The sequence below is a fragment of the Syngnathus leptorhynchus genome, chromosome 8 (assembly GCF_054491065.1).
Source record: "Syngnathus leptorhynchus isolate UIUO chromosome 8, UIUO_Slep, whole genome shotgun sequence".
Classification (NCBI taxonomy): domain Eukaryota; kingdom Metazoa; phylum Chordata; class Actinopteri; order Syngnathiformes; family Syngnathidae; genus Syngnathus; species Syngnathus leptorhynchus.
The window spans coordinates 10348132-10371415 of NC_141202.1; the positions used below are offsets into that span (position 1 = coordinate 10348132).

General features: G+C 42.9%; 1 protein-coding gene across 1 annotated transcript; it reads left to right on the top strand.

The window, feature by feature from the left end:
• The first annotated feature begins 10567 nt into the window (after nucleotides 1-10567).
• On the top strand, nucleotides 10568-18729 carry fam110d (family with sequence similarity 110 member D). The gene is made up of 2 exons (XM_085918428.1): nucleotides 10568-10668; nucleotides 15901-18729. The coding sequence occupies exon 2, from the start codon at nucleotides 16291-16293 to the stop codon at nucleotides 17563-17565; it is 1275 nt and encodes a 424-aa protein (XP_085774554.1). The 5' UTR covers nucleotides 10568-10668; nucleotides 15901-16290; the 3' UTR covers nucleotides 17566-18729.
• The last annotated feature ends 4555 nt before the right edge of the window (nucleotides 18730-23284 follow it).

The following is a 23284-nucleotide window of genomic DNA, read 5'->3' on the forward strand; positions in this document are numbered from 1 at the left end:
TTTTCACAAGTTTCTTTATTTTATTTTCTGTACCGCTTGTCCCCACTGGGGTCGCGGGCGTGCTGGAGCCGATACCAGCCGTTATCGGGCAGTAGGCGGGGGACACCCTGAATCGGTTGCCAGCCAATCGGAAGGCACACAGAGACGAACAACCATCCACACTCGCATTCACACCTATGGGCAATTTGGAATACTCAATCGGCCTACCAAGCATGTTTTTGGGATGTGGGAGGAAACTGGAGTTTCCGGGGAAAACCCACGGAGGCAAGGGGAGAACATGCAAACTCCACACAGGGAAGGCCGGAGGTGGAATCGAACCCGCATCCTCTTAACTCTGAGGTGGACGTGCTCACCAGTGCGCCATCATTATTATTTCATTTTGAATTTTTAGAGTCAATTTTAACGTGTCTTTAGAGCACAGTTGTTAGTTTTTATTAGTTTAGTTTTTTTAATGCTTTGAAAACGTTTCGGTTTTATTATTTGTTGATTTTAAACAAACATCAACCAATTTTTTATTAATCTTTTCTTGTAAAGTGAGCCAAAGTACTGTAAAACAATCAAATGATCTGCCTGTAATTCAAATGTGCTTCGTGTTACGTGACCCAAAAATAAATTATTTTATTAATTATATACTTTGTTAAATTACTTATCAGAATTTAACTCTGCCACATATCCTAAACGGTCTCACAAAATCCTCATTGCTCGAGTATTTGTGCTGACCTGGATCGCTTTGACTTAAAAGTGTGTAAACATTGACCTCTGAATTCCTTGATAGCAAGAAGTGCCACCAAAAATTTGATCGTAAAACTTTGGCCACACCAAGTCACTAAGGTATTTCCGAAATTACTGTATCTAAATTTCAACAGGTAATGTACACACACATTTCTTTGCTTCATTCATCCTTCCTTGTGCTTTTATCATGACTCGAAAGAGACTTGCACCATTGACACACATGGTGAAATTTCAGCGTTGATGGGAAACAAGTTAGTTTTGCGTCAATCACAAAAACAATTAAGGAAGTTCACTAATGACGCCAACACCCATCCGCCTCCTCACTGTTTACATTCAAATGGGTTACAGTAAAAGCAACACTCCAGTCGTTCAGTTTTTTTTTTCTCCTTAGTCCACGTTTCATCTGCTGGCTTCTACTTGAAGGAGAAATAAATACAGAAGTACAGTAACAGTGGTTGTTTGGCTCATATTTCGTCTTCTAATGAAACATCAGCGCCCCCTAGCGTCATGGTTGTATTATTGTTGACCAACCTTTGCATTTGCACACTTTTACTAGAAGGGGGCGCTATCAAACTAGGAATAACAATCATCATCGCGTTGTGGTTATAGCCATAAAAAAAGTTCATTTGAAACTATTATTCAACCTAACCTTTTTTAAAAACTAAAATAACAATCCTTGACAGTTTTTGCGCCAAATTACAACAGCTCAACTAAATGGTATATTTGGACAATCCTGCTGCCATTGATGGCTCTAATGGCCTTTTGACCTATTGTCAATTCTGAAGAATAAGGGTGGGGGGGCAATTCCTCTGAAGGGGTTTTGTTACCTAAAATTTTGGGAAGGAGTAAGGTCAAAAGAAACCAAGCTGACATCACCAAAACAGCGTTCTGACACCTGAAACCTGACCCTAAAACCTGTTCTAAGGTGCCTGAAGTTATTGCATTGTGTGTAATTTCCCAAAAAGTAACTTTGGGTGTTATATAAAAAGGTCTTCTTGCTAGAAATGAGTTTCAGGTGGGAGCCATAAGGCCTTTGCTGCAGTTGTTTTCTTTGCCCACACGTTGTTTTAATCAAAACAATAAGAATTGTAAAATAGGTCCTTCTGTACACCAGATTTCGGTCTTGGCACTGAGGTGTTTCATCTCTTTGTGTTCTACGTGGTAGACCATAACTCTTACCTCATTTCCATGAAAGGTGCACTCGCTCAGCACTTTTTCCTGCAGGTCACATCTGGCACGACACAAAAAGAGATGGGAGGAGGGGGGAAACTCACTTTGAACATCAAAGTAGGCCACGAAAAGCGCTCAGAGGTACGACAACTCTGGATGCACACTTGACATTTGATTCAAAGTGGATCGAGCAACCCCAGGCTACGCGTGCTTACACGACAACAACAATGTACACACAATTCCTATTTACAAGGCTGCAAAAATGGAATGTGCATGCCAGACCACTAGTTGGCGGTGTTTTCTGTGGTGACCAAGACTTTAATTGTTTACAAAACGCTTTATTGAAAGTTTTTACGCCTTTAGGCTGGAAGAATTGTAGTAAAACGGTCATCTACCATTTTGGGGTTTTGATTGTTATGTTTTTGTGCATGTCTACAACAAAACAGAACGCAACAATTTTCACCAGTTACTTTGAATGACATTTCAATAGAGACCAATTGTGTAGGTCATCGTTTTAGCCTGTTCATAGAAATTAGCCGCGAGGCTCTATTTTCTTCTCTACTTGGTGTTTTTAACCAATAATCTCATTCAAGAGTTATGACTAGCATACTGTACAAGGCTGAGATGGATGGCATTGAGCAAAGCCAGATGAGATATGACCTCCTGTGTAAGGACAAGTCGACAAGCCGGGAACCAGAAATTATGGACATAAAGCTGACAAAACGAAGCGCATCAATTCTCTCTCTCTCTCTCTCTCTCTCTCTCTCTCTCTCTCTCTCTCTCTCTCTCTCTCTCTCTCTCTCTCTCTCTCTCTCTCTCTCTCTCTCTCTCTCTCTCTCTCTCTCTCTCTCTCTCTCTCTCTCTCTCTCTCTCTCTCTCTCTTTCTGCAATTGCGTAAAATGGAGGTTGGTTCTGTATCTTACGCTACTCAAAGAGCTGGAGGAGACTCCCAGTGTCATGACTCAGTGTTTGCTTTCGCAATATCCCAACGAGAACACAAATCAGCTTTTAAAGTGTGTCCTAACATCATCTGACATTTTCACCACTTTTATTCTTAAAAAGCTGATTTTCAGAATCAATCACAATTTACGTCTGCCACATGATAACCTGTCGCAGTGGCTTCCCCAAAGCCATTTATTATATCCATCCCAAAATGAGGCGCCTCCTGATTGAGCAGAAAAGCTGTAATTTTCATAATGATGAGATTTTCTCCCACTTGGCTAATGTTGTTTACGTAGCATCAATGCTAAGTATACCGTCACTGTCTTTAATCAGCCTCAGTTTTGTGTCATATGTATGAGTCCGTGTGATGAATCCGTTCCGGAGTTTGTTGCCAGCATGGTGAAAACCAGGAGGGAACCTCTGTGATTACTGCTTCCATAAAGGGAGAGACGACTTGTTGCTGAGGACAAAAGCCACAAAACAGCCATATTCAGCAGAGCAAATGATAAAAATATCAGTTCTCACAAAACATGCAGGCTTCTATTTCGGGGCTCTCGTGGCATAGCGAAAACTATAGTGAAAAAATCTTGCTTGCTGCTGCACTCTGTAAGAAATCCGCCTGCTTGTGAATACTACAATCCACAACATGAGCAAAAGTATTAGGACACATGGGCCATTTCAACGACAGGATGTAAAAATACACTATCATATCATATGAGTCAAAAAACTGATGTTGGCCTTGACTTGGTCTTAGCCAGCCTTGGTCTCCATCTCAACCCGTCCTGGTTTCAACTGGTGTGTTCCCCCAAGTATGTGTCGGCCCTCCAGCCTCACAGAGAATGTCAAGAGAACGCATGGATAGCGTGAGTCAGCGTGGACGATGATAGGGACAGGTTTCTTTTCAGCATCGGGGTATGCACAAGCGCTGGATCTTAAATATTGCATTAGAGCCCTCTCCCCCCCTCCCTCACTCGTAGCCTCCCTGGGGCTCTGTGGAGCTCTGCAGAGCTTTCATCCAACCCCCTCTCTGAAGAGCCTCAATTGACCCACAAACTCGATCATATATTCTACATTCAGGGATGCCGCTGGTGTGAATTTGGTATTGAAGTAGCGGCTGACCACATACTTGCTTCCTAGACAAAACCCAAAACCACAAATGGCTCTCTGGAGAGGAGTAAGGAATTAAGTCTGTAAGGTTGCAGGGTCTGAATATCTCAGGCTAGATTTAGTACATGACGAATACAATTTTTATATGTGTCGTACATATTGTAGGGAAATGAAGATCTTGCCACATAAATCCAAGTTGAGAACCAGACAGTGTGAAGGATCTCTGGCATTCTCTGTTAATTAGTCCTTATTCTTTCCAAGGACAAAAAAACTTTGGGGCTATTATTATTATCATCATTATTCAGCAGCAAGAGAAACAAAAAAAAGCTCACAAATCAAAGGCGAGATCTTGATTGAATTTCTGGCTATCTATCACACTGCTTTCAGAGGCTTTCTCCAAAAAAAGTAAACAGTTTAGGTCAGGTCTCGGCCGGAGACCCAAGACCTGCATGGCCTCCAAACAATGCCAAATGGAGCTTGACCTCCATCGCCGCCTCTTGTCACAGACCTCCCACCTCTACACACAGGTCAGTGTCTTTTTTTAAAGAGCAAACTTTGTCCTGAGTGGTGGTCATTTCTGCTACATTTCTCAAGACTCAAAAATCCAAGCCCACAAAGCAGAAGTCAGTCATTTTGGTTTGGAGTTGCCAACACTCAGATCTTCTCTCATTGCTATCAAATTTGATCAAAATAAATGCTATCTTGTTGAGATTCTTTAGTATTGTCCATGTTTTGTCAGTCCTCCAACTAATCACCCACTGCAGTGAGAGTAAAAGATACGTTATCAAGCTCTTCAAAATAGACAAGTCTAAAAGGTTCCAGTAGGCGACTCAAAACGCGTTTACAGATTAGCACAAGATTAGCATCGCAATAGCGCTGATAACACATTATCTGTGGCCCAAAAATCTGTTTGCCCAGTTGTTATTCTTAACCGCCACTTTTATCAGCTCAACTCTCTCCGTGGTCTCCAGAAACCGAACAATAAACTGTAAACAGGAAATGAAGGACCTGTTTTGAGTGAGTGACACAAACCAGAACACACACACATCAGGCTTTATTTACCAACTTGGCATCTTAATACTCCATTTGTTGACAATGTCAGTGGAATTTTACTGTTCGTTTTAAAATGAATGCCCTGAGATGACCGCTATTAGGCACAGGTAACTTTTAAGAGCTAAGCATTCACTGATGTCATTAACTCGTATTTGTATTTGAGACTTTATGGTATTACTTGACAATTACGCAATTAGTATTAAACTAGTATGAACAAGTCATTCACGGTATTACGATACAAAAGTTAAACCACTAGAACAAACAGATTGTTTTTTTAAGATGTCAATTTTTTAAAATTATTAATTGAACAAATATGAAGAAATGTGATGTGCAGACTCTTGTGATCAATTCTATGCAACTTCCACTATAGCAAAATTTTGTAACTACACAATGACAAATAGGAACTATGAAGAAATTGAGTATGACTCGAGAAAGTTCAACTTTTGTTTCACTTCCTTAAAAGTCAAGTTTAATTTTTAAATCACCTGATGTTCTTATTTACATGAAATCTGTTAATGAATACTGCATTGGACTCAGAAAAGTTGACCTAGAACTGCCTTAGATAACGACAACGAGTAGCCGAGCAATGAGGTCACGACTCTGGAAAGTTACTTTATCAAACGGGCTTTCTCTGCCTCTTTAGCCTCTTGGACAAATAACACACCCACACATTGTGGCCAACAGCTGTGTCAGCAGGATCCGCCGTCTTCGAGCAGAACACGAGAGAGTGGAGCAAAGCTGCAAAGGGCTTGAAGGAAAGAAGATAAGAACGGCAGGAGTGGACAGGAAGCGCTTTTAAGTCTCTGCCACCTGCTAGGATGACCGTGCTGCAGATGTGTCGCAAAACTTAAGCTACTATGTATAGCAAGCTAGCTTAGCGTGCTATATATCACATCATTCTGTATCATTTTCAAGCCATACAATCATCTTTGAGGTCTGCGCCAGTGAGGTTGCACGGCTTAATTTCTACGCACCGACTGACTGCGTGTGGCCGCTTTGATGATTTATGTTCATATACACGATCGGGAATAGTTCTGAGAGGAAAATTCTTGAATTCCGCGTGAACTCCCTCTGTGTCGAAGTGTTCTTTTTGTGGGGGTAAAATGTGTAAATGAGTTCATGCAGTTATTTTCTAAAATTGCTGTTTGAAGTGGAATTGAAATCATATCGGATGTTACTTGCTGTGGCCGTTCTGGATTGAAGTGTCACACATCGCTGAGTTTCTCTCGTATTAGCGAGTAGCCTGATGAGTAGCCCCTTTGTCCCTTGGGCCCACTCTTCCTTCTCAGATGACGTAGAGAAACTCAACAAGGCTTGCTTTTTTTTCCTATCTTCAATCAATTGTTGTTTCTTCTCATGTTGTTTGAGTAGCGACTGAGGTCAGGGATGCATTGAGATGAGGCCTTGTTGTGACTGCAAATGTGACTTTGTTTTTCACGTTTGGCTTACTTTCTTGTGTTTTTCAATATCTTTTACGCAAGACGTTCCCATCAGCACTCCCTCGCTAACGCTGACGCAGCAAGTTCTCCTGCTGTTCAGAGAAGATCTCCTTAAAAATATTAACTGTTGCTGGGACCAAATTAAGACTGAAACTTTGACGGGTTCAAACAGAGTCAAGACTACAACCAAGGTAGGTTGAAGTTGACCCGAGACCAAAAGTTTGAAGAGTTGAGATTGAGTCAATACAAAGAAAGGCGGGATGATTGTTTGAGACTGAAACTGAGTCAAGACTTTGGTTGAAACCTTGTCAAGACTAAGACAACCTTGAGATCAAGTCAAGACCAAGATTGAGGGATGAGGCAGAGTCAAGACTAAAACCAGGTTAAGGATCATATGCTTATGTTTGTACAAATCTACAAACTGAACTATCTTTGAAGAGATAAGCAAAAGCGCCTCTCTTCTTGAACAAGTAATTGTCCTTGAGGGCCTCCATTAGTACTAGATGACCCGGGACCCAACAGAGGTGTCACTACCAGTTGTGCCTCCTTGGATTTATTATCAGCAGTGAGCGTGGGAGCAGCCTGAGGTTACCTTTAGCTGGAGCCAGACTGACAATCAGCGTTACCCCTCAAAGCTGGTGCTGTGCTTCCCTCTTGTCCGTGTTCCTCCCTGCTGCCCTCGGGGAAGCTTGGACACACACTGTTAATTAAAGGGGTACTTGGACTTCCTGTGAGGGTTGCATCAAAGTGCAAAGAAACTCAAGACCAATCAAGTCAGGATCAACCTCTAAACCTTTAGGGTCGATAAGCGTGATCAATTTGGTCCACAACTTGGTATAGCCAACCAGTACTTTTCCACTTTTAATGTGGTATCAGTTACATCAAAGCAACCTTAACACACTCTCAACAACACTCCAAGCAAAAATGGGTTCCGGTGGGAAAATGGTTCTCGGATGTGTAAAACTGAATGTAGACTTTTTGGTCCAGTAGAGGTGTTGATCAGGGCTAAGTGGCCTTGTGACAAGTTCCCTCAGGCGTGGAAGTCCGGCATTCCTTTGTGAGTGTCCCGAAAACAGGAGATGCTCACTTGAACCAGCAACCTGTGGCGACACGTCTTTTTGAACAGCGCCGGTGGTCGGCGGAGGAACAACACGTCCGTGTCATCGCCTTGCGTGTCCCAAAACACGAGACTAAGTGGACATTGCTTTGCTTGTCTGCAAACGTCCCTCACGGTCTCGTCTTGCATGTTCAAGCGTTCGGTAGCCACTTTCATACTGCCTAGAAAATTTTCAGAGCAGATTACTGAAATGACTGAAATCCTTTTTCGACTTCCTGACCATACCCATACCTTTCATGTAGGACAGCGAGCTGGTAAGAAGATCACAAAAAGACTCTTATAGGAAAGTTTCTGGGTCGGAAAGTTGGCAGAAAGTTGGAAAGGTTTTCACGTAATAGTGATCATGTAAACATAACCTTCAGCTCAATGTGTAAAGTATCTCTAGCTCATTGGAGCGTGCAGGGACAATTCATCACCAGGCGTATTGTGGCCATGTGGAAACCATTCACCTCGTCTCTAACTAATTGTCAATGTAAATCGATTCATGCGGAAAGGCGCCGCCGTTAGAGCAAATCAAAGCACGTCGAATGACGGCTCTGAGGAAGCTGGAGAACCAGTTGTAACTGTCAGCAGGTAACATCTAAACAAAATGTTTATTGTCTGAACAAAAGAATCTGTTTCTATTATTACAAAGACATCTCGTCGAAATAATGATCTTGTTCAGTTTGAAGTATTCTAATGGAGGTTGTATCTTTTCGATTCATACCCAACTGAAATCTCACCATTATTCGATAACATGCTGATTGACTTCTGGAAGTATTTTCTCAGCACTTTTCCATCGTACCACCCTTGGGGTGTTCCACTGTAACAACACATTTCTTTCTAAACCAGGAATTTCTCACATTTCCGCGTCTTTGTCCAGTAATTTTGATCTTCTGTGCTCAGAAAAAGCCGACACGATACATTCCGGACATTCCCATTGTACCGCCCGGATTCCCAGCATGTTATGACCGTCTTCCTACGCAAAACAATCAAAGGGAGTGAGTCTTGTTGGGGATTTATGTACAATCTTTGTTTTTCTTTGCATCCCAATGTCCGAGCCAGACGTCAACGCCGGGCAAAAGGAGTTGTAACGTCTTGGAGTGTTGTTTGACTCGGGTTCGAAGGTCAGCAGGGAGGCTAAAGCAAACACAATGGGGAGACATGTTCTCTAGTCTATGCCGTGATCTTTGGCAACTATTAGAGGATTAGCGCCACGTGTCGACACGGCGCCAAGAACTGTTAGCTCAAACTGTCACCAGGAAGCGTTAGCCACCTGCTAACCTCGCCACCAGTGAAGAACAACGCAACTAAACTCAGCAGGAAGCGTGATTTCCTCCAGTTGGGAGGGGGGGACGAAGGGTCAGAGGTCAGCAGAAAGGCAGATCAAGCGGAGCACATTTCTCCCGTTTGGCGGTGACCCCCAAATGAGGCGTGACTGCAGCCTCGACCAAACAGGAAGTTCTATTCTGAGACATGTCATTTGTCAACAGCGCACACCGCTGTTGACCTGCTGGCGCTCCATGAAGGCTTCTTTTTGGCATGCGTGTTTTATGTTTGCTTTTTATTTATATTCAGCACTTTGTTTCAGATGTAATTGTTTTTTTTCTTAACATACGCTATCAATATAATTGACTTCTTTACTAAATCCTAATGTATGGCTATAACATGGTTCTGTGTTTGAGTCCGTTTATATTATGGGGAAAAAATATTTCCCAATGTTTCGTCCTGTGTCTTCTCACTCATCAGCCTGTCGTGAGTGATGAACTTGGGAATGAAAAACAGGTGGTGATCCCTGCTTTATCTCTTCCTCCCACCAACCCCACGTCAATTATTTTTTTTTACCTTGCTCTAATAGCTGAAGAAGGAAAGGATGAGCTAAGTACAAAAACTAAATGGCAGAAAGTGAGAGTCATGTGATGATCAATGAAAAATAACCCATATAAAGAAGACTAATGACAGAAAATTCAATTATGTCCACTAATGATGAAGTGTGAAACACTACAATAGGATCAAATCAATCAATCAATCAATCAATCAAACCCTAACAGTGGAGATAATCACTCAATCAGCAAATTATCATGACAAGTGAAGCATATCTTTAATGTAGCCTTCCTTTATCCAGCAAGTCCTTAATCAGTCTTTTCTTTTAGTACAAATCTAATCATTGATTGCTTGGAAGAGTAAAAAACATCACCCAAACACTAGTCGTTCTTATTCTAGTCATGCCCCGAAGCTACATGCTACTTGTTAGCATCAGCTAGATCATATTATTCATGTGACTTCAACTGACATTGGGTTAGCTCGGTCATTATGAATAAGGGCAGCTAGGCACTTTCCTGTGTTGCCATCATTTCCTGTTCTATGGTTATCGTCACAATTTTCCTCTTTTCAATTTCTGGGTTGAACTCAACATCTGTAGTCGATTATTACATGATTTAACAATCGTGCAATACTTTATAATTGATGAGGGCAGTGCTTCTCATTTACTTTCTGTTATGCCCCCCCCAGGAAGAATAATAATATTTCATGCAACCACCAACTCTCCTTTGTAATTCATTAGAGTGAACTCAACTTAATTATTACCTAACGTGACCATAATCATTAAATCATTTTGTATTATTCCCAAATTATTTTTTTTAACTGTTGGTCTACACTCGGTGTCATGTTTATCTTGCACGTCACGTCACCCGCTTTACCTCAGCTACACGTGGGAGTCAGTTTACACACACGCACACACGCACACACGCACACACGCACACACGCACACACGCACACACGCACACACGCACACACGCACACACGCACACACGCACACTTATACACGCACCCACACACGCACGCACACATACCTGCCCAACCCCCGCAGCTTTTCTATCCCCCCCCCCCCCTCTCTCTCTCTCTCTCTCTCTCTCTCTCTCTCTCTCTCTCTCTCTCTCTCTCTCTCTCTCTCCCTCTCCCTCTCTCTCTCACACACCCCCACCTCCCTGTATGTAGCACGACTCTCTCCCCACGCTGCCTCATTGCACACGACGTCCACGCGAGAGAAGCGTCTGTGTTGTCACAGCAAAACAACGTCACATTTTTTGCATTGGATCAAAACAAGACCGGATTACCAACCCAACATAGGTAAGTGCAACCAAGTAAATTTTTATTTTTTTATTTTTAGGATTTGTGACTGGATTGCGTTCCACTCTTGACATTTCAACAGTCATGTACACTTGTAGTCGCAGCAGATTTACAAATGAACCCTTTCAAACATAACTTTAACACTGATTATTATTTTTATGCAAATGTTTGGATAAAATTTAAGGTCAATTACATTGATTCTTAATCATTTAAAATGTATTTAAAAATAAAAGCTTGCTCGTGCATATTGCAAACTTGCTTATTGTAAAGTGTTTTAGGGTCAAATTGTGACAATCAAAAAGTCATTCAAATAATAAATTGCACGTATTTGTCAGTTGTACAAGTGTATCAAGAGGTTCATCATTGTTAATATACGAAAAAAGGTTTATCTTAACTTTTGGATCAACTAAATTCTTCAATTCTAAGATGTTTGCTGAAATAAAGTCTCGAGAGACATGCTACTTCACTTTTTCAGTCAAAATAATTAGTCAATCAGTTTGACCGGCACACAGGTAAACGACATCCCGAGTAGACTAAACAGAGCGCACGTGGGTTGTAAACATTCACCCGCACAATCCCCGCTGAGGACATTTAATAATTGATTTTTGGAAAAGGCCAAAGCCAATGAATACTGACTTTCCTGTTACTTTTTAATTCCTGATTAATTTTAAATTACTTTCCCAAGTACGTGGAGAGGAGAGTGATCTAATAGTGACGTCATCCAGCATGACTAATCCAATCGTCATTCAATTATTTTCCTCCCCGGTGGCCTTTATCGTGTGCCAATTATGCAGGTGTTGGTTGGCAGCTTGTTGGATCTTGTGAGCGATAGTAACGCTCGCTTGTGTCTACGAGTGTGTTATTACCTCCGTCAAGGGCGACTTGCCCGGAGGCCAAAGCCTTCGTCTGTTCCCGAGCCCGCTCGTCATTCGCCTCCAAGCCCAAACCTCCGTCCCTAAAATATAAAAATGGTACAATCCGTAACCTGGTAACACCAAACAAGCATCACTTCATATTCTCATGACTTAATATATTATTACGGGAGTGGCCGTCCATTTTCAACAGCTTTTTTTGCCAACATTTGGTCGGATGGTTCTTGAGACTGCGTAGCCAACCTGATTGATTGTTTCACGCCAACCGTTGCACGTGTTTCTTATCACGGGCATGTGCTGGCCTCGAAGGCACATCTCATATACATCACCTTCAAAGCTGTTTCATCTTTTGGCATGTAAGGACCCCCCCCCCTCCAGTTGTGCTTACGTTTCTAATTAGAGGGCCAACGTACCCCCGCTAATGACATCATCACCCCCACAACCCTCGAACAAGCTCTCCATCCACAGCCGGAACATCAGATGTGGACCCTTCCTACCTTCTAATTTGACTTTTTATCTTGTAGGAACTTCCTCACAGAAAACAAAAAAAGGCCTCTACCTTAGGCAAAAGTATTGGGTCGTTACATTTTAGGGGAAACTGATTAAGAGCTGTGTTCCAATACTTTTGTCCATGAGGCAGATGTGACTGTATCTTTAAAGGGCCATCACAAAAAGCAAAAATCATGACTCAGCTGGAATGAACGTGTATTTCAGTGATTTTATCCAAGTGGAGATTAAGGGCAGCAAGTAAATGGAGCCCTGCAACCAAGTGGAGATTGTGGAGTATAAAACTGCAGTGGCTAAGCTACAGCAGCTAAGCAACAAATGTTGAGGAAAAATCCGCACAAGCTGCTTCTTCCTATGCCTAGCTGAGGTTCAAATCTGCCCCAAATGTTCCCGTCTAACTTCGGAAGCCCGTCGACTCAACTGTCATCATCACTCTCGTCACGTTTGTTACATCAGCAGCCTCGGCGTACGTATGATTCCATCAATTATTTACGGCCGGCTCTCAAATCATCCAAAGTGGACCTGACAGAACGCCATCCCCGAGTGTGCGTCTGACAGCTGCGAACATGCGCGCTCATATCCTCGTCACACTTCGCTCAACCGTGACGACGTCGCCAGGCCTCAGCCGGATGTTGTCGTGTGATTCTGACAGGAGGAGAAGGAGGAAGGTGGGGTGGGTCTGCCGGGCGTGTTTGTCGGGAAGCAGGTCGGCCGACGCGTAACGAGACGAGACAGCTGGCGGGTTCAGCAGAGGTTAACGGCGACCCGCGCGTGGCGGCCGTCCCGAAAAAACAACAACATTAATTGAGGTGAAATGGAGAAGGTTTGCTGGACGTACTTGCTTGACGTTTTGAGAAGTCATATAATGGGATTGTTCCGAGCCACTTGGGAAGGATAACAGACGCCTTGCACAATAGAAATAAACAAAACACAACAGACTAGAAATAACCTGCAAAGTGGGAGGAAAAAAAGTCAAAAATAATCCACAAAGTCAAAACGTCCAAAGCAGATGTGTTTTTTAACGAGGTGCTAAGAGGGACGCTCAAGTCGCACGGGGTGTCGAGTCGGCCACCTGCCGAGCCCAAATTGGGACGTCTTCAAAAGCGAAACAACCCCGATGACGGACAGAGGCGTCGCGTTCAAGCGCATCATCAGGATTACGTGCGGTGACCAAACGTGACGACAACGCAAATGGCCCAAAAGTTAGCAAGCACTCGGGAGGTTTGGTGAGCAGGCCGTTTGCTCCAGCTGTGTCGTGACCTCAAAGGTGAGGTCAGCTCAAAAAAGCCCCCCACCACTTACTTTCGACCCCCTGCTGGTTTGCAGCATACTTTAAATGGGCCACTATCGATTCTCTAGCAACCGAAGCGGACCGGTGCTCGATGGGGTTCATGGAGGACAGTCCAATAAAAACGACTGACATAGTTAACCGACAAATTTGTGTCAAATAGCAAAAATGTTCCAGTCACAAACTTAAACAACATTGTTTGGTCAGGATTTGATATCGAGCTGATTCCGGGTCAGTATCGTAATACCACAGCTGATATTTAGGTCAAGTTTTCAGAATCTGCACAAAAATCTGTCTTGTCATGATCATTAAGATATTTTACATTATTAATCCAGAAAAATAAGAATGAATTAATACTAGCTAAATGAATAGATCATATCACGAAGAATACATTGAGTGGGAGGGGGCGAGGCTCATCAGTTCGTAGTCAATCGCTGTCCTGTCTCTGGTGTTCGTCTTTGTCTTTGAATGACAAAAGCAAGCCGGTTAAGGACCCTTGTGGTAAGGGAGTGTCTTAAGGGTGGGGTTGGCAAGGGTGGGGGGGGAGGGTTGTTGGTGGGGGGTGTCAAATTGTGGAGGTCACCAGAGAAAGTCATTAGCAACCACCAGCTCAGACGCGATAATACCCAGAAGATTTACAATATTGTCTGCTTTCTTTGTCTTTTTTGGAAAGGGGGGGGGGACAGAAGTTGACGTCCCCTCCCCGACTAATGAGGCTGAACAGGCAAGACGACTTGTTGTGACCCATTACTAATGTCAACAAAGCCTCTCTCCCTTTGTTTCGAAGCTTTAAAACCCAAAAGATGCTTTTGTCGCTGTCTTGATACATTTTGTGGTTTATGAGCATAAGCATGGCGTGCACAAGCGTACCCGGGTCTGTCTCCAGATGTTTTTGACAGGTGAGTGGTGCTCAGTGCTTTCATCAAGGTGGTCCAATGCGCTCTTATCTTGTGTTTACCTCTCGGGGACGGCACTGATGAAGCCTCCTGAGGCCAGATGCTTTCATTCGCCTCATGACGCATAAAAAAAAAATATTTTTTTCAAATAATAAAGCTAGCCCCTCCATAAGACTGAAATAATAGCATATACAAAAACGATGGCCCAACTGTTTGGAGGCAGGATTATGCAAATTAGCCAAACTGTGATGTCACCGCGGGGCACAATTCAGAAAGGCTTTCTCAGACACATTTTAGGAAATAAATAAAATATTAACTCCGTGATTTTAGTTTCACATTTCTTTCCAGAGACAAATTTTTATACGTCACCTAGTAATCATGCCATTTGTAACCGTTTTACTTTGTTGATTACACAACAGTCATTTTCCCTAATGATTAAAAAGCAGCGTCAGGTCTGCGTGGAGAATCTCCATGCTGTGCAACGCCAAACATCTGTTTCTGCTTTTGCCAGCATGGGGTCGTTCCCGGTAAGCCTCCAAACTCCTGTGGGGCAAGAGCCAGCCCGCCTGGCAGAACGGAGATTAGAATGCGCTTGCACAACATCTGACGAGACAGTTTGTTGCTCTTTAGGGTTTGTTTGTCCTCAGTCGCTGGGCTGGGCCATTTGGCCTTTAAATGAAATATCATCCTTTTTTTTTTCTTTCATCGTCAGATTATTGTGACATTTGAACACAAACAGACTGAACCAGGGATACAATACTCAGAGGCATATATTCTTTATCCTCTGATAAGAACAGCCAATATTGTTGTTGGTGGAATCTGTAAACTACAGAAGCTGCTAATCTCTTGGTAAACAAAATCCAATTAATTAGCTCTACTCAGCGGTCACATTTTCTTTTTCTATATGTTTTTCCTACTTCGAAACTTCCTCAGGGCTGGAAGCTTAACATCTGGAGAAAAACGTAACCACCAGGTTGTCGGACCACAGAGAATTTATAGCCGTTTGCCGTTTGTGATGTGGAAGCCGTACGAGGTAAAAGGTCACGTGAAAGCGAAAAGGTGACCTGTCAGTATTGAGAAAACATGAAAGATGTTTTATTTTGCATTATCAAAAGGTTGGTTTAAAGTTTTAGGCCTTGTTTTAAGTCATATTTGGTCATTCAAATATAAAAATATATCCAATTCTTTAAAAAAAATGTAATGTATCTCACTTTTTTTTTTTATATATATCTTGCTTTTTAATGCTTGTGTGATTTTTAAAAAGAATTTTACAACTCACTGACTATGTCATTTTCATTGTTTCACGCCCACAGGAAAAAATGCTAAAATAACATTTGATAGGATGCTAGCTAGACAACAAACACCAGCGTCTGTCTTTTAGCAGACATCTCATTGTCACTCCGATCCACTCATGACCACACACTAAATACAGACACATGCTGAGCTTGTCCATAAATATGCCCGTAATAAACATGTGGCGCGATTCGAGCCCGCCTGTTTCACGCAGCCCGGAATGTCTCTCTGCTATATTTGTAGTAGTTCGGCATTTCAAAACACAACCTGGTAACTAGCACTATAAAATATTGATTGTTTCTTCAATAGCAGCATTTGCCATCTGCTCTGTCAAACGACTAAAACCTCCTCTCTCTCTTTCCTTGTGCCTCCCCAGGGTCCACACAGGTGAGGCCACGGCGAAAGACATTGGCCCATCTGTCAGACGACGTGTCGAGTTGCCCGGTGCCGGGTGCAAGCGAGTCCAGGGAGGCAAAGAAGCCGACTTTTCAAAGAGCAACCCCGCCTGCTATTTGGGCTGTACTGTGGCCAGGGAGTGTCCCGCTTTCTGACACAAAAAAGGGCCGCCCACCTATCCAAAGGACTGTGTACATACTGGATATCAATTAACCTAAGCGCCAAGATTACCCCCCTCCGCAAAAAGAGACACCAAACTTAAACGTTGTGGTTTCCTCAAATGCTACCCTCCAATTTCAAGGAATGAAACTCACGTGTTGAATCAGCGACTGCACAGTTTGGCAGGGTTTTCCTATCCTGTGGAATCATCATGAAGCCATTGACCCCCATCGGGTCACCGTCCCCCCTTCGGCTCCTCAACAAAGGTCCGGAGTATTTGCGGCGGCAGATCGACGGCGGGAACCACGGTCGAGCGATTAGCGCCGTAGAGAGGCTGGAAGCAGACAAGGCTAAGTATGTCAAGAGCCAGCAGGTTATCAACACCAAACAGGAACCAGTGTTGGTGCCATGCGCCACCCCGCCGCCGCCTCGGAGAGCTTTTGCCTCTCCCCAACTTCCTCCTCGCCGTTTATCCGGCACCCCCTTCTCCACTCTGTCCGGATCTTTTACCTCCAGGGATGAAAATGAAAACGACGACTCCAGAAAGGAGAATCAACTGTCTTCCGTCGACATGGAGGCTCATAAAAACGTCATCAACAACAGGATGCTCCCCAGCCCCAGAGCACATGGATTCACCACCCCAGTGGCCCCGCACAGTGCACCCGTCCTCCGCAGGAGCACCGGCAAACGCATGATGAGACCCGACTCGCTCGTCATCTACCGGCAGAAGAAAGAGTGCAAGAGTCCCAATGGTGAGAACGGCAGTGTGGAGCTGAAGGGCTACAGCTTCGTCCGCCGCCTCTTCCAGGGCTCCATGAGGGACAAGACTGGCGGGGGAGTCCATAAAATGGTCATCGGCGAGGAGAAAGCTCCCTCGCGGGACGGAGACTCCCGCATGTCATGGACTAATGATAAGGATATGACAGACGGTGGGCCAGGGAGCAGGAGATCCAGCAGAACAGACCAGGAACATAGCCCTGGCTCCATCACCAGCCCAGGGTTGGGCTCTACACCAGATCAGACCAATGATGGATCTAAAGGTACCACAGATGAAGGCATGGACGACAAGGATCCGTGGAGAAGGGTGATACCGCAGCCTTCGTCATGTGGGAGCAAGTTTGGGGTGTTGCGTCGTTCCAAATCGGACCTCCATCTCCGCTGCTCTGTAGCCTGGTCCGAGCAGGAGCAGTTCTTTGACTTTTGCGGCCTGGACGCCGATCTGATCGAACGCCTCGGCCGGGACAATTTCCCGTCGGGCGCCAGCTCCATAGACACCCTTTCGCTGGCTCTTCGCAGCGTTGCCGGCGACGGCGGTACAGAGCCCAGCGAGTTCTCCCGCCACTCTGGGGACGGGTTGTTTCAGGAGGAACTGGCCGAGCAGCCACCCACTGGCGTGTCCATCATCGAGAGGAACGCTCGGGTTATCAAATGGCTCTACGGTTGCAAGAACGCCGCACGGGAAGGACCCAAAGAGTCTACGGTTTGATCTAGAGGACTGGATTTCATTTAGCACATTGTTTACGTCAGTAATGTGGCGGTTGATTCTTGAAAAAGATTTTTCTCCCAAATGACTCAATGGATCAAACTATTTATGAATCATCTGCAAATGGACTGATTCCAGATATACGATCCTAAACAGAACTGGATTCTGAACAGTTTTTTTGAGGGCACATAGCTATAATTGCATGCTAATTATGACAGCACAGATTTTGTGAACTAAATTATTGGAGAAAAGCTGCGTAAAGTAAACCATGAGTACCTCATTCAAAAATGTCTTTGTTTTAATTCAGAGCTTTTTTTTTTTTATTAAACGCAGGCGTTGGAACAAACTTGCCAGACTCCCCTGTGGGGTTGTTCATGTACTGAAAGATTCAAGAAGTTTATTGAAATGGACAGAGAACGAGGTGATAAAGATATAGCTTTTTCTCCTTTCTGGGGGGTTTATTCTACTTTATTTTTATATACACTGTCCTGATAATTGCTTGTGACACTATTGATTACCACTAAGAGAACCTGTGAAAAGTACGACGAAACCCAAACCGTTTCTTTCTAGTTAGCTTTCAATATATTATGGTCACCATTCAAAAGTCAAGTCAAATATTCATACTGCCAAAGTGTAACGGTAGGTTGCCGAAATCCTGGACGAAAATAGTTTTGATGTAAGTGGTGAGGAAGTCAACTTCCTCATCCTTCATTGGTACCTTCAATTTATTGACGTTAGTGTGAAAGGGGCTTAAAACAAAAAAGACAATCAAGATGTCAGCTGTTCAGTGATGAGCTGCATGTGGCGGTAAAGCCTCAAAGCTAAAACCACAGATTCTACCTCACTTCATTCATCACTGACCAGCTCTACGGATAGCTCACTTCTATGGTACGGGCCAAACGCAGATTCCAGGGTCATTCAAAGTATGTTGGGGGTTGGACCGATGGTCTCACATGTGACTAATGCGATAAATGAACAGAATGACTCGGAAATCTTGATAGCTTTAGTGTCCATTAATCATCTCTAAGGCACACTCCTTCAACTGGACCTACTTTTGGTTGCATGTTTACAAAATGGCTCGTTTTTGTGATTTTGTACATGAAAGACTTTTTTATTTTTTACTCCAAAGAGATCTGTATCCTACACATGGCAAATAAATACAAATAATGACTGATTTCAACTGTTTCTCTGTGTTGTTTTGGGTATTGTAACAGAAGGGGGGGGCCTAGTACCAATCCTTGGGGAACACCTTTGGACACTAAGTAGCATATAAAAAAGTAAATATTGTGTAGGCAGTCAAAAAAATGTCATCAAATTAATTATCAAGATTAAAATCAGATCCCACTCAGACCAGAAAGCATTTTTGTGGTTTATAATAACTTTTTACAGGTATTCCCCTTTTCGATATAAAGTATCCATAAGGACGTTATCTGGGACCCTTTTAAGTTTTTTTGAAGAGATTTTAAGAATCCAAAGATCTGGGTTTGTATTCTGCTCACCCTTTTTTTTTTTTAAAGACAGAAAACATCAACCTCCCTCCATCTTTTCAAATAGCAGCAAGAAAATTAGCCTCCTATGTCAGCCTCACTGAGCGCAGGACCCGCTGTGAGACATCCTGTTTTGGGTTCACAGAACAAGCTTTAAACACATGCTCATGTTTTGGGTTTGCCCCCCCCCCCCCTCCCCTCTCCATCTTTTCTGCTGCCTCGAAATAAACAAGACACCAGCTGGCAGAGGACAATTCCCAACGTATAATTGCAGGGATGGACATGATCGGTCGGGGTAGTGCTGAGCAAGCAAAGTCACAGGGAACAGAAATACCCTATAAAATCTACAAAGTCCGCAGTTAACCATGCCAGGATACCAATGTGGGTTTTCATTCACGTAAAACCTCCACAGGGGGTCCAAAGACCAACTACCTGACCCAATTATGAAGACTAATGAGAAAAGCCTCTGGGATCCATTTGTCATGTTTCACTTTCAGGCAGGCACACATCCAACAGCTCAGTTTCCATACGTCCAAGTGGCCTTAAACTGTGCCTTTGCTTTTCAGTCACATTTCTTTCCCTTGCTAACTTTTCTATGAATCGTCATCATAATATATGTCAGGGTTAAAGTGGATTCCATATTAAACTTGATGGTAGATAACTTCTATATATATATATATATATATATTTTTTTTTTTAGCTACCCCGTTAACGGCATTTCTTTCAAGCGAAATTTTTGATATTGGTTAAAAAAAAATGCTCTTATGGCTACAAACTCAGGCCTTGACCAGCAGGCTTGATATGAAGCAGACCAAACAACTGACAAGTGAGTGCAAGGTACAACGAGAACGCTTACATAAGCAATTGTGTCAAAGTTTCCCCCGCAAATAAATACGACAGATGAATCAGTCACACCTGGACAATGCAATATTTCAGACGGTCAGCACAGAATAAAAAAAAAAAAAAAGTGAGTACATTCCAATTTACTCCCGACTATGGCAAAAGGGTTTTGGGTATCAGGAACAATCCAGTTGTTGGTATCCCATACCGGCGTGGGGCAATAAATCACACCGGTGCGCCCTTTCATTGCCTTCTCTCCTATTTGACCTCTGCTTCAAGAGCAAAGGGGGGAGCACAAAGGGGGTCTGGGAAACCTGAGCAGGACGTCGTGGTTGGGGTGGGCTGGTACATTGATTCGAAACAGGGAGAAGACAAGTTTTGTCTGTTTTAATCAGAGCCGCTCAGAAGCCGACAGTAGCGAACCCGAGTAAATCCAACGTTTGTTTTCACCTGCTCAGAACGCCCAAGATGAGGATTTACTGGAAAAAGGAATGTTCTCACTTTAATGTAGGTTAAATCAAGAGTCCCACATACCACACTTATCCCACTAAGCTGCTGGAAAAAAAAAATAATTGAACAAAAATATTTTAGCTCTTATAAAGAAGGCTCCTGTTGAGCCATCTTTTGGGGTCAAAGAGAAGTCACGCTAACAGAAAAAAAGAGAAACAATTGAATTTTTTAAATATTTTATCTGTCAAGTAAACAAAAAAAAGATGAACAAAAAGAAAACATTTATTGTATCTTTAAAAAAATATTTTCTCCCTTAAGTAAACCGAAAAAAAAGTCAGAAGAAATGCAAGGCCAGCAATGTATATTGTATACATATTTGAAATATGAAAAGTTTAAGCCTTTGCTTGGCAGCTTGTGTCCATGTCAAGGGGCTTTTGCTGCCATTAATCCGGTTAATGAAAACATCGGTGCCTGGCCCCCAAGTTAAAACATTTCGATCTCCGTGAAGAATCAATTTAGAGGCAGGACCAGCCTGCAGACAGACCGGCTGAGTCTAGGCTCAGACCTTTATATGAGGACCTCGTCAGAAACTAAAAAAGATTTCCACTTGTACGGCCGCTCTGTATAAAATATAAAATACATGAAGTCTTTTCTGGTGAGGCTCCAGATGAGGATGAAGAGCCAGTCTGTCTACTCTCGCTTTCTCAGACCATCCTCATCAAAGCCGGTGACCTCACCACACTTTTTGGGTTTGGCCGCTCCCCGCCAGCGCCCGGTTGAGCCGCCGGGGCGAGGGAAGGCGATGCGGATCGGCGCCACGCTGGGCCGGACCTCCCCGGAGGATTCGCTCCGCGACGAAACCACAGCAAGAACCCCACGTGACGTGTGGTGGCGGAATGGGACAATTTGTTTGCACTGCATGGGCACTTAGTATGCGGAGTGACGCATCAACAACATGGCCTTACTTAAAAAGGAAGAAAATTAGGGGGTGAAAAGTCATTAAAAAAAAAAAAGAAATGTACTTAACACTTAACCAAAAAGTATTTTTTTCAAGATAATGTTACAAGAAAAAAAAAGCTATATTTAATCAAATATAAAAGAAGAATAAGTTTGTTTGTTTTTTAAATGTGAAAAATTGTTTTTTTTACAGAAAAACGAACAAAATATCTTTCTATTTATGTATGTATGTATGTATGCATTTATTTATTTATTTATTTATTTATTTATAAGATGCAATAAAGTAGTTTTTTGTTTTTTAGAAAAACAACCAAAATGTTCAATGCTAGCTTGGGAAACCCTCGGCAGCTCTTATTTGAGTAGCAAATCAGCACAAACACATTTGAGATTTTTACCGTAAAAGGTCAATCTTAAGGTCAGATATGTGAATTAGAAAATGTCCATTTCTCACAGGTAAGCCAATGGTATAAAACTTCTATCTGAGGAAGTAACTTAACCGTCAGTCTAAGCAGAACGTAATTGTAGCCCTAACTTCAAGAGAAACAGGAAACAATGTACACTACCTGTCACGGCGAGGAACAACACACAGGAAGTCTGCTTCAGTCTGCTTCAGTCTTCAGCGTGGCATGAACAAAGACGTCGACATTCTTCCCAATTGGAAAGGTGCAGCTGCAAAGGCTGAAGGAGCACGTACAATTAAGCCTCCTCCTCGTCTCGTCCACAAGCGCGACACCCTGGAGAGAAATGTTCCTCTGCAAAGGGGAAATGAAATTTGGGAAATATGCGGCATTTAATGACATTACATGTGGACCACATAGCGCATAAGCCACGAGTTAATATTTAGCCCTCCATTTTTTTTCAGTCTCCAGGATCTAAAATGCATCCACATGCGCCACACAATCAGTTATTTTTCTTCATATCATCAAATATTATGACAAAAGTCTTGATAATGCAAATGTTGAGAAGTTGATGCCTTCCCCAGCCATGCTATAAAGGGCCAAATTTCATCTATTTGTGGCTCAAACTGCAGAAACAAACTTGCAGCCTAGCATTGGCACATTTTGTTGCATGGCTTAGCATACCATAAATGTAGTCATGCATAGTGTAGCATAGCCTAGTGTAAGATAGCACACTGTAGCATCACATAGAATACCTGCAGTGGAGCATATAGCATATAACTGTAACATATTATGGGATAGCTTAATGTAGCATAGAATGGTCTAGTGTAATATAGCATATCATAGTTAGCACGCTAAATTAGCAAAACAGTCACCTGATGCTTTTTCTTTGGCTTTCTGTTGCTGTTTGTTTCCTTTAGCAAAGGCCGCTAGGGGTCAAGTTCATCAAACATAATTTGAACCAGAAACTTCTCTTTCGTGCAATTGTTAGCTGTTTGTAATTTTTAACTACCTACAATAACATAACAATGTGACTTCAAACATTGCCTGTATGGTCAATAAAGGTTGTGACCATGGCCACAGTTTGACCCTGGAACAGATTATTTCTATTCCCTACATTCCCAACATTTTACAGGCTCTCTCTCAGTGTATGCGTGTACACAGAAGCAAAGAACAACATGTAGAGAAAGCAGCAGCTGGAGCAACAGTAACTTGAACACCAGCAAACTCAACTTCTCTCTCTCTCTCTCTCTCTCTCTCTCTCTCTCTCTCTCTCTCTCTCTCTCTCTCTCTCTCTCTCTCTCTCTCTCTCTCTCTGAGTTTTAAAACCCTAATTTGAAATCCTAACCCTGGTACTAAAATTTGAAACAAATTAAAACCCTATTTTGAAATACTCCCCTGAATGTTTGTCTTTTGTAAATGTTTTTCTCAGCAGTTTGTTATGAGAACATAGACAAGTTTGGGCTATCCAGTAGATTACAGCGGGAAGATGCACATCTGCGCTCCTCACATCAACAAATGTGTGTCATGCGGGAAGATATTTTGCTGACTCGTACTTTTTACAATAGGTGTGATTCATACCTGTCAAAC

Coding starts and splice junctions, on each gene's coding strand:
- fam110d (XM_085918428.1), top strand. CDS start 16,291: ATGAAGCCATTGACCCCCATCGGGTCACCGTCCCCCCTTCGGCTCCTC.